Source organism: Cetorhinus maximus, chromosome 4, assembly GCF_964194155.1.
Source record: "Cetorhinus maximus chromosome 4, sCetMax3.hap1.1, whole genome shotgun sequence".
NCBI classification, from domain to species: domain Eukaryota; kingdom Metazoa; phylum Chordata; class Chondrichthyes; order Lamniformes; family Cetorhinidae; genus Cetorhinus; species Cetorhinus maximus.
The window spans coordinates 31,168,402-31,186,036 of NC_135882.1; the positions used below are offsets into that span (position 1 = coordinate 31,168,402).

Below are 17,635 nucleotides of genomic sequence, written 5' to 3' on the forward strand. Positions count from 1 at the left end.
GGCTTTCAGCACCATTCTGGGTCTGATCATTGATCAGCACAAGCTTTTAGTGTAAACCTTTTCTGGCAGATCCTTGACGCCTTCTCTTGAATTCCTATAAGGGGCTGCATACCCTTGGTTGAAAACTCCTAATCCAGAGGAAGACACAAATGAGTTTCTCAGATCTGTTTATTTGCATTCAACATTGGTGCAGACATTGGTGTAAAGCAACTGTAAGCAGAAAGTGTCTTAGGCAGCCTCTGAAAAGTCAGAAACAAAAGCAAAAATTGTTGGAAAAACTCAGCAGGTCTGACAGCATCTATGGAAAGAAAGACAGAGTTAACGTTTCGAGTCCGTATGACTCTTCCTCAGAATTCATAAAGAGTCATATGGACTCGAAATGTTAACTCTGTATTTCTCTCCACAGATGCTGTCAGACCTGCTGAGTTTTTCCAGCAATTCTTGTTTTTATTTCAGATTTCCAGCATCCGCAGTATTTTGCTTTTAAGCTGTGTGTGTGCTCTGCTCAAAGCAAAAATGAAACTAAGACTGGATCATACGACATATTTCCCTTCTCGTGATATCCTTTAAAGGCATATTACAACAGTTCCCTGCCAGTTCTCTGCTGTCCCTGCAGTTATGTTCCACCTTGTCCTGCAAGAGAGAGGGAAGAATGTCAGTGAGTGGGTCTTCCATAGCTGAATAGCCTGGAGGTATTTGGAAGGAGTGAGAACTGCTTATGAGGCTGGCAACATTGGTAAGTGTGTGAGGGTGAGGTGAAGCACCTGCATGTTAGGTATAAGTCCTGATTTCTGCTTGGTGAATGATGGGGATGTGGGGCATTGAGTAGCATGAGAGGTTAGTGGTCTGATATGAAATTTCATTTAAAGATGCATTTACTAATCTTGACCACTCATGTGAAGTCACGGTTCTTTTTACTGCCAGGGCCAGGAACAGGTCCAGACCGAATTCAACCCCTGGCCACCTGCTTTCACTCTCTTCACCAGCTGTGGAAACATGGTTTCTCTTCTCCTTTTGATCCCCTGGACTAAGGCATCCAGTATTGCATTGGAAAACCTGAGAGCCATCTCTCTGACCTATTGTTCCATTTGTAGCCTTCTTCCTTCCCTCAAAGACTTTGAGAGACTATTCCACCAGATGCTGAGTGCACCTCCTCTTTAAGAGTTGCAGGCTGCTTTTAAGAAGTGCATCATCTTATTTACGCACTCACCTGGGTCTCCTGCTGAGCAGCAATCAGCAATTTGTTTCTTGCGAGGCTGCACACTGCAATCATATTAATGAGCAGGCAAGACAAAGTTTGCATGTTACTTATCTCAACTTGACCTAGTCTGAGTTAATTGGGTAACAAGAGCCCTGCGCCCACTAATGAGCCCAATCAAATTTTTCCTCCTAGATGTTTGAATTTCAAATACTCCTTTACTTATTCACCTAATATAAAAATCAGCCTCTGTGACATCAGCCTTTTCAGTGTGTGTTTCAGAAAATAATTTGAGTACTAGAGAGATAGAGAGGCGGCAAGAGAGAAAGAGACACATACTGGAATCTCTAAGCAACTAAGAAAAGCAGAGGAAGGAGAAAAAGAGACAGATACAATGGATGGAATCATCCGGTCCAGTTGGCAGCAGGTGTCATGGTGGGTGTGCGTGGACAACATGGCGAGAAAGCCAGAAATCGGTTTTACACCGAAACCAGTTTGCAATCGTCCACTCCGCCCGTCAATGGTGGGCTGCATTGCCCGACGCAGCACATTGGGAACCTAATTTCAATGCTTTAGCATCTCATTATGAGCCCTGCTCGCCGGAATCATTCACCCACATCAAATTTACCGCCCACATCAGCGTGACTTTAGAATGGCGTTCTTCACGATTGCCTTTAAAAGGCATGCACCTGGCGAGCTGAACTTCGAGGGGAACTCAGAGGTGAGTACACACAACCTTGCACAGCGCTCGTGATCAGTGCCCGCACAGACTGAGGGAAGTATACAATCACATGCCGGGTGGGGGTGTGAAGTGGCCTCGCACTTGGAACAGTTTGTCAAAAGTGAGCATTCTTCCAACAGCTGAGACTACTCAGCAACAGCTCCATTGACATGCTTGGAGTTGGGCCTCTGAAGCTTTCCTGCCCACTCAAGCAATGCAGAAGCATGAAAGTGCCACCAAATGCTCCAGAACCTTTCACCCTTCGGGTGCAAACTGCAAATTGATAGGGGGCAGCAGAGCAATTGGACGACTGGGCAAGTTGTAGAATCCCCTTGCGAAAGGATGCCATGGTTCAGTCACTGGTGAAGGCACTCAAAACCCTTTGCAATGTCTTCATTAAGGTTTGGACCAGTATCCCTCATGATTCACGCTAACAGCGCAGCCTTGCTGAGGGCATTGCATGCAGTCCAGTGGCAAAGTTGCAGCCAATTGGCCAAGTGGAGTGAGGCGGAGGGGGTGGGGTTTCAAACAGCCAATGAGTGCACTACACACTGGCCACCCAAGTGGTAGCCAGCACTCTCCTGTATGCAAGAAGGGGCCTTCAGGCTTAACCAAGAGAGGTTCTTAGGACACATATGCTAACCCACATGTCTCTCTCTTTGATCCTGCAGACTCATGGAGCCTGGTGATTTAGCGGTATGCCTCAGGGCTTACATGGAGCAGGGAAGAAAAAAATGCATCAGAGGCACCTGGCTCGGTAAAGGGAGGAGTACCTCCCTCAAGATGAAGGGGCGGTAGGGTCTGCTGTGCACGCAGCTGAAGATCCAGAGTGCCATCGTTCAGTGGTGCCTCGCTAAACTCAGGGTCTATAGACAGTGCTTGTCATTCCTGCAGATGACTGAGAACCAGTGTTGCCGAAGACTGCGCATGTCTAGGGAACTGGTCAGCCACATCTGCCACCTGTTGCAGGATTTGGCGCCATGGGAACATTGAGGGCATCCACTGCCAGTGGCCGTGTAAGTGACCACAGCGCTCAATTTTTACATCAGTGGCTCCTTCCAGGGCTCCACAGGTATCTGTGTAAGATCTTGCAAGCCTTCATACACAAGTGTATCCAGCAGCTCACGGACACCACCTTCACAACAGCACAGAGCTTTGTGCATTTTGCCCGCAATCAGGAAAGCCAGGAAGCAAGAGTGCAGAGGTTTGCACAGATCTCTGGTTTCCCACAGGTGTAGGGTGCCATCGACTGCACTCATGTGGTGCTCAGATCTGCATGGCAACAAGCAGTCAACAGCGTCAACCGCAAAGGCTTCCACTCGCTGAATGTTCAGCTGGTGTGCGACCACCACAAACGCATCCTACAGGTCTGCACATAATTTGCATGGACTGTCCGTGACTCCTACATCCTGAGCAGGTCTCAGATCACTGACATCTTCCAGGGTCCACAGAAGCTGCATGGTTGGCTCCTCAAGGACAAAGCTACCCAGAAAGAATGGTGGTGATGATGCCCATTCGGCAGCCTCAGAATGCGGCAGATCGACAGTATAACGAGGCTCATGCCTTGACCCGGTCTTTGGTGGAGCAAACGATAGGCATCTTGAAAATAAGCTTCCAGTGACTTGACAGGTATGGTGGATTACAGCAATACGGTCCCCAGATGGGGTCACTCATCATCGTAGCTTGCTGCGTGCTCCACAACCTGACCCTGCAACGGGAGGGGAGGACCTGGCTGAGGAGGAGATAGAAGACTGTATGTCTCCTCTGATGAGGAGGACATTGAAGGTGAGGATGCCGCCAATGAGGCCATCACAGTGGCCAGACAAGGCACCTGCACTCAGGAGGCACTCAAAGCCGCAAGATTCGTGGACAATGATGATGAGATGCAGTGAGGACAGTCCTGACATCCTCACCTTGCACCTGTGAACATTTGGTGCTGTGTGGCTGATGGCAGCGTGCGTATCCTCAGTGCTCGGGCTCACATCATGGAGATGCACCGGAGGCCCTAATCATCGCTAGATTCCAGGAGGATGATGACAACATGCAGTAAGGACACTCCATAGATCTTCAAATAGCCTCAATGAATGTCTGACTCCTGTCTGGCCAAGGGCAACTCGCTTGAGCTCTATGATCAGGGTCATACCATGGAGATGTAGCCGTGAAACTTTAAATGCACCTGATCCTTTGTCAGCCTTCAAAACCTGACCCCTTCAGGAGCACAGCGTCACCGGTCACAGATGCTGGGTGGAATTGTCTGTGCCCACCGGCGTCGGGTGTGTTCGGCGGCATGAGCTGACAGTATGGCAAGAAGGCCAAAAATTGGTTTGACGACATCATGAAACCAGTTTGTAATCGTCCGCTCTGCCTGTCAATGGCGGGCTGCGTCTTCCGCCATCGGATGTCATAAACTTCATTGTAATCCACATATCTTTATAAGCCCAGCTTGCCAGAATCATCCCCCCGACGCTGGATCATCCAAAAACATTGGCGAGAAAACACGCTGGTGCATAACATATCATGACAAGTGTGACATGCTGAAGTCAGGACTTATCATCAGGGCCTTGCTCACACCCTGAAATCCAAGGAGCAGAGAAGTGGAGCCCGACAGCAACAGGACCCTAGAGAAATGTCATCGCATGCTGGGTTGATTCTGATAGACATGGATCCGTCGGGAAGCAGCTCACCAAAGGTAAAAAGTCACCGTTGAGGGTCTACTCAGTGTCTTGGCCATGTCTGCAACAGATGATCATCAAGGGATGGAGAGAAATGTCCAGTTATGTTTGGGAGAGGAAGGTGTACCAGGGGTGGTGTGAAGTTGGGAGGGGGGAACGGAAGTTTCGGGGGGCTGAGGTTGGGAGCGGGGGGGAACAAAGGTGTCAGTGGGGTGAGGTTGGCTGGGGCAACGAAGGTGTTGGGGGAGTGAGGTTGGGTGGGGGAGAGCAAAGGTGTCAGGGGAAATAAAGGTGTTGGGGTGTTGAGGTTTGGGGGGAGGGAGTACAGAGTGTAGTGGGTAACAGGAGAGAATACGGCAACTGGGGAGGTAGGTGAAAGGGGGGAGGAAGGTGTAAGGGAAGGAGATTGGAGAGCAGGAAGGAGTCTGGAGAGGAAAAGGAGCCTGGGGAGGAAGGAGTCTGGAGAGGGGAAGGAGTCCGGAGAGGAGAAGGAGTCCAGTAGAGGAAGGAGTTCGGTGGGGGGGGAGGAAGGAGCCCGGACAGGGGAAGGAGTAAGGCTGGAGGAAGGAGTTAGGAAGGGGGAATAACTAAGCCGGGAGGAAGGAGTACATGGGGGAGAGGAAACCGAAGGTGGATGTGAAAGAGTCGGGGGTGTGGAGGAATCCGGGGGCAGGGGTCCCAAGGGGGGAAGGAGTTTCAAGGGGGGAAGGAGTCCAGAGCGGGGAGGGAGTCCGGAGGGAGGGTTTGTCCAGGTGAATGTGCAAGGGAGGGGTCTGTGGATTCGATGACAGCCTCCTGGGAGCGAACCAAGGGTGGGCATGGTAGGAGGGAATGCTGAGAATAACCAAGGGCAGATTGAGTCGGTAGGGTGGGAGGGTGAGGGTGCAATGGTATTGGTAGAAGGGACAGCGAGAGTGGTTGGTGGGGACACTGAGGCAGACTCGGACCCTGGGGGTGGGAAGGAGGTCAGAGAGGTCAATGTAGATGGTGGGTGGAATTTTCGGGAAGGTAGGAAACGTGCACATTCACTTGGACATCCCCAAAAGAAAATGGTTGTGGCTGGTAGGTGACAGTGGGAAGGTGGAAGGTGATGCCAGGGGGATCGACAAGGAAATGTCAATGGGTAAAGGAAATGGCTGACTTGGGGAGCAGAAAGAATGGGGAACCTGAAGAAAAATTGTACCACTACCATGCTTGTTAAATTGAAAGTGAAATGAGACTCGTGGTGGGCGAGACCAGATGCTGCATGGGAGTGTGATCAGTGGGTGGGCAGAGATGCAGGTCAGCTGAGATGGACAACTGAAAGCGAACCCCAGCAGGCAGCATTGAAAATGCTCAGGACATTGAGATGAGTGCGATGGGGGAAGGATCCACGTGCCTGGGTGAGTGCTTGCACAGGGCTCCGAATCCTGCGCCCAATCTTGTCCTGCATAATGACAGTTGGAGAGAGTGTCAGCAAGGTGCATGCCAGGCCAAATGAGAAGGATGGCAGGCCTGTGAGTGTGCTGAGTGGAGCGATGGATGGGATGAGGAGGCAGATGGAGATGAGGACAGATGGAATGTGAGGACGTGTATGAGAGAGAGGGAGGTGATGTCCCTTGAGCTGGCAGTGAGTGAGATGCCAGTGAGTGCGTGATGGGCGTATGAGTTGAGACTGATGAGGTGGTTGACTTCCCCTTGCCGTACAGATGAGATCATTCATCCATTTTCTGTACTGGATGGCCAACCTCTTGTGTGCAGTGTTGGCACTGACCACCTCTGTCATCACCTCCCAAGCCAGAGCGTTGAGACTCATGGGCATCCTGCGGCCAGAGCTAGGGTAGAGGACTTCGCGGCGGTCCTCCACAATGTCCAGAAGGTGTCCCAGGGATGCATCACTGAATCAGGGAGCTGCAATCTTCCTGGCTTTTGGGGTCATGTCTTCAGTGGGGCAGTCCTAGGCTGCAAGCATTGAAAAGTGTGCACGTGGCTGCATTTTAAATATGGCACTCGGTGTGAGGAAGGAGCGAATTAACAATGTGGCAGGCCAATCAGAGGGCTGCTCCAGCAATCCAGCATGTTTCGCATGACTGCATAATTTATGACACAGCGCGAAAACTTGCCATTGCGGCCAGCAGGTAAAACATCTTTTTTCACGCCCGCTAACACACTTAGTGCAAATCTGGGATGACTCCGTCCACTGTCCGATTTGTAATTACATAAGAATTGCTGATATACCAGTATTTGGAAGTTGGGGTAGGAGTGGGGAAGCAATTATTTGCTGTTGAGTGCAATATTTTAGAAGCTTTTATTGTTTATTACCTTATAACATTTTGTTATGAATATTTTCAGACAAAAAAATTCAGGACTCCTACTTAAAGCAAATGATGCTTCCTAAAGGAATTTCTGGAAAGATATATGACTATCATGAAGCCTGACCATTCACAGTGGCTATTGGTAGAAACCCAACTCCTCACACTTTCTAAAAAACAGTGAAATGGAAAAGGTGGTTATTCAAAGAATATTTTGAGAATATGAATCATTATTTCCTGAATCAGCATATTAGATATGCTATTAGAGAGGACATCCTATTGGATTTAGTATTCCAGTCGTGAGCCTGAAATGGTATTATTTTGATGTGTGTGCAGATCTGAATCAGTGTTCATTGTGACATATGGCTTTAAACTAATGTTAGTGTCTGATTAACTGAAGCAAAATTTAGCATATAAAGAAAGACATGGAGATGGTGGATTGCGTAATGTGACTTGACTGAGAAAAATAATTGTTGAAGGAAAAAGAAACCCTATATATCCACAGAAGAAAGAGAAGGATTGAGACTGCAAGTGAATAAGAGAGCATTAAAAATACTATCACATTATGCACAAAAGGCTAAGTTGCCAGGAACATAGAGGAAATATAAAAAGCAGTTAAAGTAACAACGATAGTAATAACGAAAGCAAAGGGGTTAAGTTTGAGAAATGGGATATTGAAAAATAGTATGGGTAATACTAGTCCTGTGGTTACAGAGACAAAAACCCATCTTCTGTTGATTTATATCTCAGAATGTGTAAAATGGTCGAAGTTTAGAGAAAACAGACTGTGCGCAAGACATGGATTTTATCCCTTATAGGAAAACACAGGGTAAAATGGGTTAAAAAGCTAGCCAAAGAGTAGTGCGCGTGTGCTAGTGTACTATGAGAGTGACAGCACAAGAAGTCCAAGTAGTCACCTCTGCAGTTGCAGGCAAAGTCTCCCCCTCTCTCTCTCTGTTGCTGAAGGCAAAGCTCAGCAAAGCCACAATCAAAAAGGAAATAAAACAGCTCTTCAGCCAACCTGCAGAACTAAGTATCACCAAACCAACTGCTAAACTGCCAAAGTCAGCTCTACTGGAATCACCCAATTTAATGGCTGCAACATTTTATCATCTATGCCTCACGAACAAGCCAAAGACTGATTTGTATATCTTTTTTAACTTTTATTTGGACTCTGAGCTTCTTATTTCTGATCTCTCTGTGTGTGTGTGTGTGTGTGTGTGTTGTGTTTTTACTATTGTTCCTGGGTTTTTAGTAACTAATAAACTTACTCTTTCTTTGACTCAAGAAAACCTGGTTAAATTGGCTCCTTTTAAAAAATAAATACATTTGGACTAGGAAAAGGTATCCATGGGGGAAGGGATCCTTTTTAAATTAACCTTGTTGTGACCAACCAAGGAGGTTGAATAAAGGAGGGGAGCCAGTTCATTCCCCCTTACCTGGGAGCATAATAAAATTGAGATCCCGTTCAGGAAGTTAACAAACTGGGAGGACTTTGCCTAGGCACCAATATAGGCTGTTTCCATTATAACTGTGGACATAGGAAATTATAATTCAAAATTTGACACCAAAATGTATCAAGAACATAACAGCCAAGATGTAAGATTTTACAGACAGCAAGTGTTTAGAAGGAAGATATTTAATATATATCAGTTGATCACTTTTAGCAATAAACTGAGTGTGTCAAGGCTAAAGGACCAATTTAAACACTGTCTATTGATTGGGACAGGTTGATGGGGTGGCTAAATTATCAATTGTTATGACATTCCCAACACGCTCCAGCCCACTGCCATTAGAACCACATAGTTCTCTGGGTCAGCTGAGGCACTGCCATGGGTAGTCAGGAGCCTCATGAATACATGTAAATCACAGGCCCTATGACGAAATTAGGATCCCAAAGACCAAAATTATGCCCAGTGCCCAACATGCCTGTAAAACCTAGTGGGATTTGTCTCTCAGAGCACTGAAGCAGCATGTAATAGGGTGTTAAGCTTCAGGAAATGTAAGCCAAGGATCTGAGTGTCAATGTGTTGCTTGGATAGCAAGGAGTGGTTCAAACTTCCAGGTCATTTCTTTCTGATTATTTTGTGCCATAATTCCCCTTAGTAAGCTCTATGTACCTATCCTGGGTGGTATTAATGGCAGGCTCATTTGGATGGAGGTAGTTGGTAGAAGAGGAGACACAGTAGCAGCTTCATCGATCAGCATCAGTAGCTGCTGTGCCCATTAGAAGACAACACATGTGCGGAGATGTTCATAAGAGATCATACTCCAGTACACAGTATGCAATGGCCAGAATTACCACTAAAGCAGTGCATCAGATGATTGTGCTTCTCCAGGAAGGACAATGCAGATCCCTGCACCCTCCTGCAACAGGACCTACTGTCTGCTGGAGCAGGGAGTGATTATTTGTCACTGGGCTGTGAAAGTCACCAAAGCCACAACATCTTTGCCATTGGCTCCTTTCAGTGTACTTCATTGAACATCTCCAGCATATCTTAGTCTGCTGTGCATCACCAAGACCCTGTTCACTAGGGCTTTACACCACCTTCCCTTTGAACTCAACAATCAAGATGAGGGAACTCGAGGATTGACAGCCGTGGCTGTTTAACCTCTCATCCATGACATATTTTGCCATCAGGGCAAAATCAAACCACCAACATTCAACAATAGAAAAAGCTGCCATTCATTAATGTCAGCTAGTGTCCAATCATAGAAATAGGATTGTACAAGTTTGGACAAGGCAGCTGTGACTATGCATTTATCCTGCAACAATCTACCAGCACCAACAATATTTGGCCCAGATAAGAACAAGGTATCTGGCTGCTGGGGAAAAGGGATACCCTCTTCACATGGTTCAAAGCACCCTCCATAAATTCACAAACCTGATTAACATATGTAAACTCAAACCCAGATGATTATTCTGCATACTGTTACGGCATGGCTGATGATGGTGCCAGGTGGACGAAATTCACAATGGAAACTTGGCCACACTATCATAACGGTTTTGTAATTTGTATTTATTACAAGAAGATGTGTGCACTGAATTCAGAAGTAGAGTCCACCAAAACCTTTAGAGATTTTAAAAATTTAATTAAAATATTCATTAACAAAATAAAAGATTTCAAGGCCACACATAAGACTACAATTACTTAATACTATAACAAATCTTAAAATTCCTAGTTAACCTGATGCCCAGTTACACACCCCCTTTAAGGGAACAGTCCAAAATAGATTTTAGATTTAAAAAAAACAGCAAGTTAACACAGTATCCACTTAACTGTGGAATTCCAAATGGCTTTCTCCAACTTTAGTTACTGGACACAACAGACTTATGCACAAATGGGTGGAGGCTTCTTCAGAGCTGTTTCACGCACTTCTGTTAGATCTTACATGATCCCAACATAGCTTTTCATTCTCCTTTATATATGTTTCTCTCTCTTTAATATGTAAATTCCATTGTTCAATATGTCTTTGGAAATGTACCTTTCCCACAATATAAAATCTTTCATGTTGCCATTATTGCCAGTAACCTTTGGGAAAAATAAACACACTCCTTAGCCTTATCTGGCTAGTTGTAAACAAACTAACATCCCTTTGAAATCTAAACAATCCCTTCACTTATCTAAAAATTCAAATATCCTTCACATCTTACATGCTAAGACAGCATCCATGTTTACTCATTAGCATTTCATGTACGTTTCTACACCTAGCTTCTTTTGATAATTTCAAGCTTGCAGTCTACCCGACTCCAAATGTAATTAAATCACACAGACAGAACCATCTGCACTCACACCCATAAACCTACTTTACAACAAGTCAGAAAAATATTATGAAAATTATTATACTTTCGGAACAATGCTATACAGCTGCTGACCATAAGGAATTAAGAAATAGGGGTAAGAGTAGGCCATACAGCCCCTTGAGCTTTCTCTGCCATTCAATAAGATCATGGTTGACCTTCAACCTGAACTCCACTTTCCTGCCCAAATCCTATAACCGTCAATTACCTTAAAAGTCCAAAAATCTACCAATCACAGTCATCTGAGGTAGAGAATTCCAAAGATTTACAACTCTCTCCATGAAGCATTTTTCCTCTCAATCCTAAATGACTGACCCCTTATCCTGAAACTACTTCACCTGTTCTAGGCTCTCCAGCCAGGGAATCAACCCTGGCAAAACAGTCCTGGGTTTCAAGTACAAGGATATGCAAATCTCTCTGAACACCAACATATAATAGTTTCTCACCATCTAAAGGAATGTTCTGTTTTCTGTTCATTAACCAATACCCTATTCATGCTAATATATCACAACCAACTCCATGAGCCCTTGTGTAATAACCTTTCACAAGGCACCTTATCAAATGCTTTTTGAAAATCCAAATGTTCTACAGACTCTGGTTCCCGTTTACCTACCCTGCTAGTTACACCCTCAAAAAAAACTCTTAATAAATTTGTGAAACATACTTTCCCTTTCATAAAAGCAAAATACTGCGGATGCTGGAAATCTGAAGCAAAAACAGAAAATGCTGGAAATACTCAGCAGGTCTGACAGCATCTGTGGGGAAAGAAACAGAGGTAATGTTTGAGGTAAGGGTCTGTATGCTGTCAGACCTGTTGAATTTTTCCAGCATTTTCTGTTTATGATTTCCTTTTAATTTCCCCGATGACTGATATCAGGTTAATTGGCCTGTGGTCCCTTTTCCCTTTCCCTCCTTTCTTGATAACAGTGTTACAACTGATATCTTGCAATCCACTGGGACCATTCCCGAATCTAGAGAACTTTGGAAGATCACAACCAATGCATTCACTATCCCAGCAGTCACCTCTTTTAGAACTCTAGGTTGCATGTCATCACGTGCAGGGGATTTATCAGCTTTTAGTCCTATTAATTTAGCCAATACTTTTTCTTTACTAATTTAATTACTTTAAGTTCCTCAATATCATTAGACCCTTGGTTCTCTACTTTTTCTGGTATGTTTTTTGTGTCTCCTACTGTGAAGACGGGAAGAAAATATTTTTGTAATGACTCATGATTTCTTTTGTTACTCTCTTCCTCCTTACATACTTATGGAATATTTCACATTCTGTTTCTGTATTTCTGGCTAGTTTATTCTCATATTCTGACTTGGAGCTATATTACCCTTCCCTTCACTGTCAAAAACCTGGAACTCCCTTCCTAACAGCAATGTGGGAGAACCCACAGTAACTGTTCAAGAAGGCAGCTCAGCACAGCCTTCTAAAGGGCAATTTGGGCATAGGCAACAAATACTGGCCTTGGCAGAAAGCTCATATCCCATGAACAAGTGAAAACCTTCTATTTTCTCCCTCTTTATAACTTTCGTCTTTTAATCTAATACTATTCTTAGGGCAGAATTTTCTGCCTGTTGGGCGGGCGGGGAGCCGATCCCCGCCAGAGAAGAGGGCCGCACCGCCATTTTACGTGGGAAGGCCCACCCAGCGTGATGCCCAGCAGGAAGTGCTATGCACTTCCTGTGCGGGCAGAGGGGATTCCCTAAAAGCGAGAGTGCGCTCTTTCACGCATGCGCACGAAAGAGCGCACATCTCCCTGAGGCTAAGTGCTGCCTCAGGGAGATCGGTTCCACGTCGAAAAATATTACAGATAGAAAAAAAAAAATTCCCTAACATGTCCCCCTCATGTGACAATATCACATGAGATGGGACATGGTCATAATTAACATAATAACTTTATTAAAATTTTTACAACTCTGCATGAAACCTCATCCCGACACTGGATGAGGTTTCATGTTTTCTCTATTTGCCGCTGGGGCTCCTGGCCTGCCCATCAACCTTAAGGTTGGATGGGCAGGTCCGTTAATTGCTTAAATGATCCTGTCAATGGCCTCAATTGGCCATTGACAGGTCGGCAGGCCCACAGCTGATTTTGCTGCGCCCCCGCCTTCCTGAAGATTTAAATGGGGCGGGGTGACGTCGAGGATTCCGCCCGACGTCATCCCGCGTCATTTTACGCATCGGCGAGCGGGCCCCACCCCCTGCTTGCCAACGGCAAAATTCTGCCCTTAATCTCTGTAGTTAGCCACGGATGGATCACTTTTCCCATGGAATTTTTATTTGTTAATGGAATTCATATTTGTTGAGAATTTTGAAATATTTATTTTCATGTCGGTAATTGCTCATCTACCACTACACTTTTTAATCTGGATGCTTGGGTTTGTGAGAGTCCAGCTGCAAAGTGCTGCATGTCAGTTGCTGCTGAGCAGTCTGGCCCAGTTGACCAACTGGTACAATGGTGATAAAAGCAGAAATACTGCAGATGCTGGAAATCTGAAAGAAAAACAGAAAATGTTGGAAAACCTCAGCAGGTCTGACAGCATCTGTGTAGAGAAAAACAGGATTGAGGTTTCGAGTCCACATGACACTTCTTCAGAGCTGCAGTAGAAGTAGAAATTACTGTTTAAGGCGAGTGGAGCAGGTGAACAATTGAACAATTATTCGATCACTGAATTGAATTGAACAATCACTGAACAATTTCTCCTTCAACTTGTCTCACTTCTTCCAAATAGAAGGTGTGGCTGTGGGTACCCGCATGGACCCCAGTTATGCCTGTTTCTTTATGGGGTATGTGGAACATTCCTTGTTCCAGTCCTACTCAGGGCCCCTCCCACAACTCTTTTTTTTGGTACATTGATGACTGTTTTCAGTGCCACTTTATGCTCTCGTCTGGACCTGGGAAAGTTTATCGACTTTGCTTCCAATTTCCACCCCTCTATCACCTTCACATGGTCTACCTTCGACGCTTCCCTCCCCTTCCTTGACCTCTCTGTTTCTATTTCTGGTGATAGACTGTCCACCAATATTCATTACAAGCCCACCGACTCCCACAGCTACCTCGACTACAGCTCCTCACACCCTGCTTCCTGTAAGGACTTCATTCCATTCTCTGAGTTCCTTCACCTCCATCGCATTTGTTCCAATGATGCCACTTTCCAAAATGGTGCTTCTGACATGTTTTCTTTGTTCTTTAACCGAGGTTTCCCACCCATGGTGATTGACAGGGCCCTCAACCGTGTCCAACTCATCTCCCATGCCTCTGCTCTCACAGCTTCCTCTCCCTCCCAGACCATGATAGGGTCCCCCTTGCCTCACTTTTCACCCCACCAGGCTCTGCATCCAAAGAATCATCCTCTGCCATTTCCGCCAACTCCAGCATGATGCCACCACCAAACACATCTTCCCTTCACCACCCCCCCATCAGCATTCCATAGGGACCGTTCTCTCCGGGACACCCTGATCCACTCCTCCATCACTCCCTACACCTCATCTCCTTTCCACGGCACCTTCCTATGCAATCACAGAAGGTGCAACACCTGCCCACACTCACCATCCAATGTTTCAAACACTCCTCTCAGGTGAAGCAGCACTTCACTCGCACCTCCTTCAATTTGGTCTACTGCATTCGCCGCTCCCAATGTAGTCTCCCCTACATTGGAGACCAAACGCAGACTGGGTGACCGCTTTGCGGAACACCTTCAGTCTGTCCACGAGCATGACCCAGACCTTCTTGTCGCTTGCCATTTCAACACACCACCCTGCTCTCATGCCCACATGTCCATCCTTGGCCTGCTGCAATGTTCCAGTGAAGCCCAACGCAAACCAGAGGAACAGCACCTCATCTTCTGATTAGGCAAAGACTTAACATTGAGTTCAACAACTTCAGGCCATGAACTCTCTCCTCCACCTCCACTCCTTTTTTAATCCCTTTTTTCAAAATTCATTTTTTTATCCACATATTTTCATTTTTATTCTTTTTTGTTTTTATTCATTTATTCATTGTTTTATCCCCGTTTTATCCCATTTTCGATCCTTTTTTCCCCACCCCCACCCCATCTGTTATTTGTTCATGTTGTTCTTTTCAGAGTGCTTACCCCTGTTCTGCTATTATCACATTCTGCTTTCTTAGCTTTGTGCCACTATCAGCACCTTTTTTAGCCCTTAACGCTACCATTAACAGTCCCTTTGTCCTTTAGTTCATGACATCTTTGTCATCTCTCCTTTGTCCCCACCTATCGCAGGCCCTCTATCCAGCTTCACCTGCTCCACCCACCTTAAACAGTATAAATTTAATCACATTTCCGTTTCTTTGTATCTCGAAAGAAAGGTCATATGAACTCAAAACGTCAACTCTGTTTCTCTCTCCACAGATGCTGTCAGAGCTGCTGAGTTTTTCCAGCATTTTCTGTTTTTCTTTCTGGTACTATGGTGGGTTTGGTTGAAGGAAAGGAGCCGATATTCTGACATGCTACAAGGCTAATGGGGCCAAAAGAGAGATTAACAAAAATGTCATAAACTAAAGGACAAAGGGACTGTTAATGTGTTCTGCTCCCATTTCATGCCACTGCCCCTCTCATGGGTCTGGGGCTCGTTGCTTCCATTCATCTGCAGGACAACAGAGAGATGAATAGCATCACAAAAGGCTCCAACAAGTTATTGCATCAATCTCTCCATGGTGTACGTTCATCTCTGCAAGGCAGAGCACAGGTTTGAGCCTAGAGTTTGCAAGGAAGCCGATTAAACTTTTCTTAAGCGGCACAGGCTGTAGACACGGACATGCATGAGGAGGACCTGAGTGCTACATCTCTGTAAGGTCACTACACTCTGCAGGGCAAACTGCAGAGTACTGATACAATGCGAGGGTTTTTACAGTTTAGCCCATTTTAAGGAGAGACTTGATAAAAAGTTCCTGAAAGAGGACAATGCAGTGTTGTCAGCTAAGATTGCGAAGTGATTCATTATGTGGTATGCTGGAACTTGCCAATGATTACATTATGGAGAATTTCCCCAAAGTTTTTCTTTGCTGATATTGGCCTCTTCCAGGAACGAACATAGCAGCTCACGGGCTTGGGATAGGACGATGAACGGGGGGGGGGGGGGGCATTTATTTTTGCCTCCGTTTTGCACAGATTGCAATGTACGCAGGGTGTATTAGAACTGTTAGCGCTCCAGTTTCTCTACATTGTGCTACTGCTGGGGTGCAGCACTCCAGGTTTGTTCTGACTCTTCTTGGAAGAGGAGGAGGGGGCGGAGCTCCGATCCGGGCCGCGTTCCATTTCCATTCACACAAACAGCGGGAGGCCGCCACACGCAGGAAGCAACAGGTCTCGGAGAGGGGCTCGAGCGGCGGCGGCGAGGGGCAGCAGCAGACAGGTGAGCAACAGGGTGAAAGGTGCACTGGCACCTCACTTTGTCCTCGGAAGAATCTGCACACAATCGCGCTCCCAGGCCGCGGCGGGGCAGGCGGAACCGCGGCTCTCTTTGCGGAGGATTTCCACCCGAGGTGAGCGAGGGGGGGTGGGTGGTTAATGCTCGGGGGCTGTTGTTTGGAGATGAATAAGTGCGCCTTACCTCGAAGCCGAAGAGAGTAAATAATCCGCGGCGTGAAAACCGCCGAGCGTGTGGCTGTTTCTAGGGTTCCTAAAGGGTTCGGTTGAAGTGGAGCCTCATAGTGTCCACAACACAGGATATGGTGGTTAGGTGCCCACCCCCCCCCCCCCGGTCACAACTTTCTTCCCAAGGACTGTGTGGAAGGAGGGGTTGGGGAGCGAGTCTTCCTCCCCTCTTCATTCCACCAGAAAAGTTCAAGAATCCTTCGAAATTGCAGCTCCCCTCTCCTCGGTAAATGGAGGACAAAAAAAAAAATTTGAAAAGTTTGTTTTCTTCTACTTGCAGCTAAATGCCGATCATTTCTTTCATGTGTTCGGAGAAATTGTGGGTGAGCTTTGAAGTGTGGAGAAATGCTGATGGTACACACTCGTCATCACTCTTTAAAGTAGAAAAAAAGTCAACATCAAACGCGTTCCTTAAAAGTAAAGGTCGAATCACTGCTATTTTGAGAATATATGTTAAAAAAGTGTGAAAAAAGCGACCTCGTTCACTGAAGCTCATCCTCTTAGTTTTTTAAACTCCCATACACGAGCATCCAGTTGCACTTTAGTAGCGGAATGCTTTTTGCTCCTATCTGCCAGTTGATTCCAAGCATTTCTCATTCTTTGAATAAAGAAATTCTTTGGACTTTTTAAAATATACACTTTATTTACTTTGTTTTATATTCTGAAGCTACTTTCCTGGTTTAGTTTGAAATCCTATTCTGTATTCATTCCACACAATTGTAGTTTTGCTGGAAAACATTTCCTTCACAGAAGCAGTTTCATGTGTGAATGCTTTATTTAGAAGTGACATCTATGTTAATTAGTAAATGATAAACGGTGCTATTGATATGCAGAATTAAAAGGTTTTCAGTACCCTAACTTCAAATGTTTTGTTTCCAGGATTCAGTTTAAGTCTGATGAACTTTTGGAATTTCATTACTTCAAAAGCACTGCGGTGATGCATTAATCAGTCCTCTTAATGCAACCTACCAGCAGAATAAAGAATACGATCCACTATCAAGAGTGGATAAAGACTGCTGCTGTTTTTGATACTTGGAGTTGGTTAGAGTGTCAGTAGTTCTGTAATCAGTTCTTCGATTACAGTCCCACAATGAAAGATTCAACACACACCTTCGTTTGTTGGTTAGTCTTGCTGGTGGTGCATTTGACCCACGGTCACAGTCTTTTCACCTGTGAACCTATAACCACCCACCGGTGTGAAGGTCTGCCGTACAACATGACATTTTTCCCCAATAAATTGGAACACTACGACCAGGACATTGCTGCAGTTGCACTGGAGGTATGCTTTATTTATGTTGTTTATATGCATTTTTACATGTATCAGAA

General features: G+C 45.6%; 1 protein-coding gene across 1 annotated transcript in view; it reads left to right on the forward strand.

The window, feature by feature from the left end:
* The first annotated feature begins 15,851 nt into the window (after window positions 1-15,851).
* LOC144679559 (frizzled-6-like) overlaps window positions 15,852-17,635 on the forward strand; it is a 44,766-nt gene continuing 42,982 nt past the window's right edge. Inside the window, exons 1-2 of the mRNA XM_078540059.1 lie at window positions 15,852-16,067; window positions 17,189-17,588. Coding sequence (XP_078396185.1) covers window positions 17,400-17,588 — 189 coding nt within the window. The 5' untranslated portion in view covers window positions 15,852-16,067; window positions 17,189-17,399. The remainder of the gene's footprint in view (window positions 16,068-17,188; window positions 17,589-17,635) is intronic.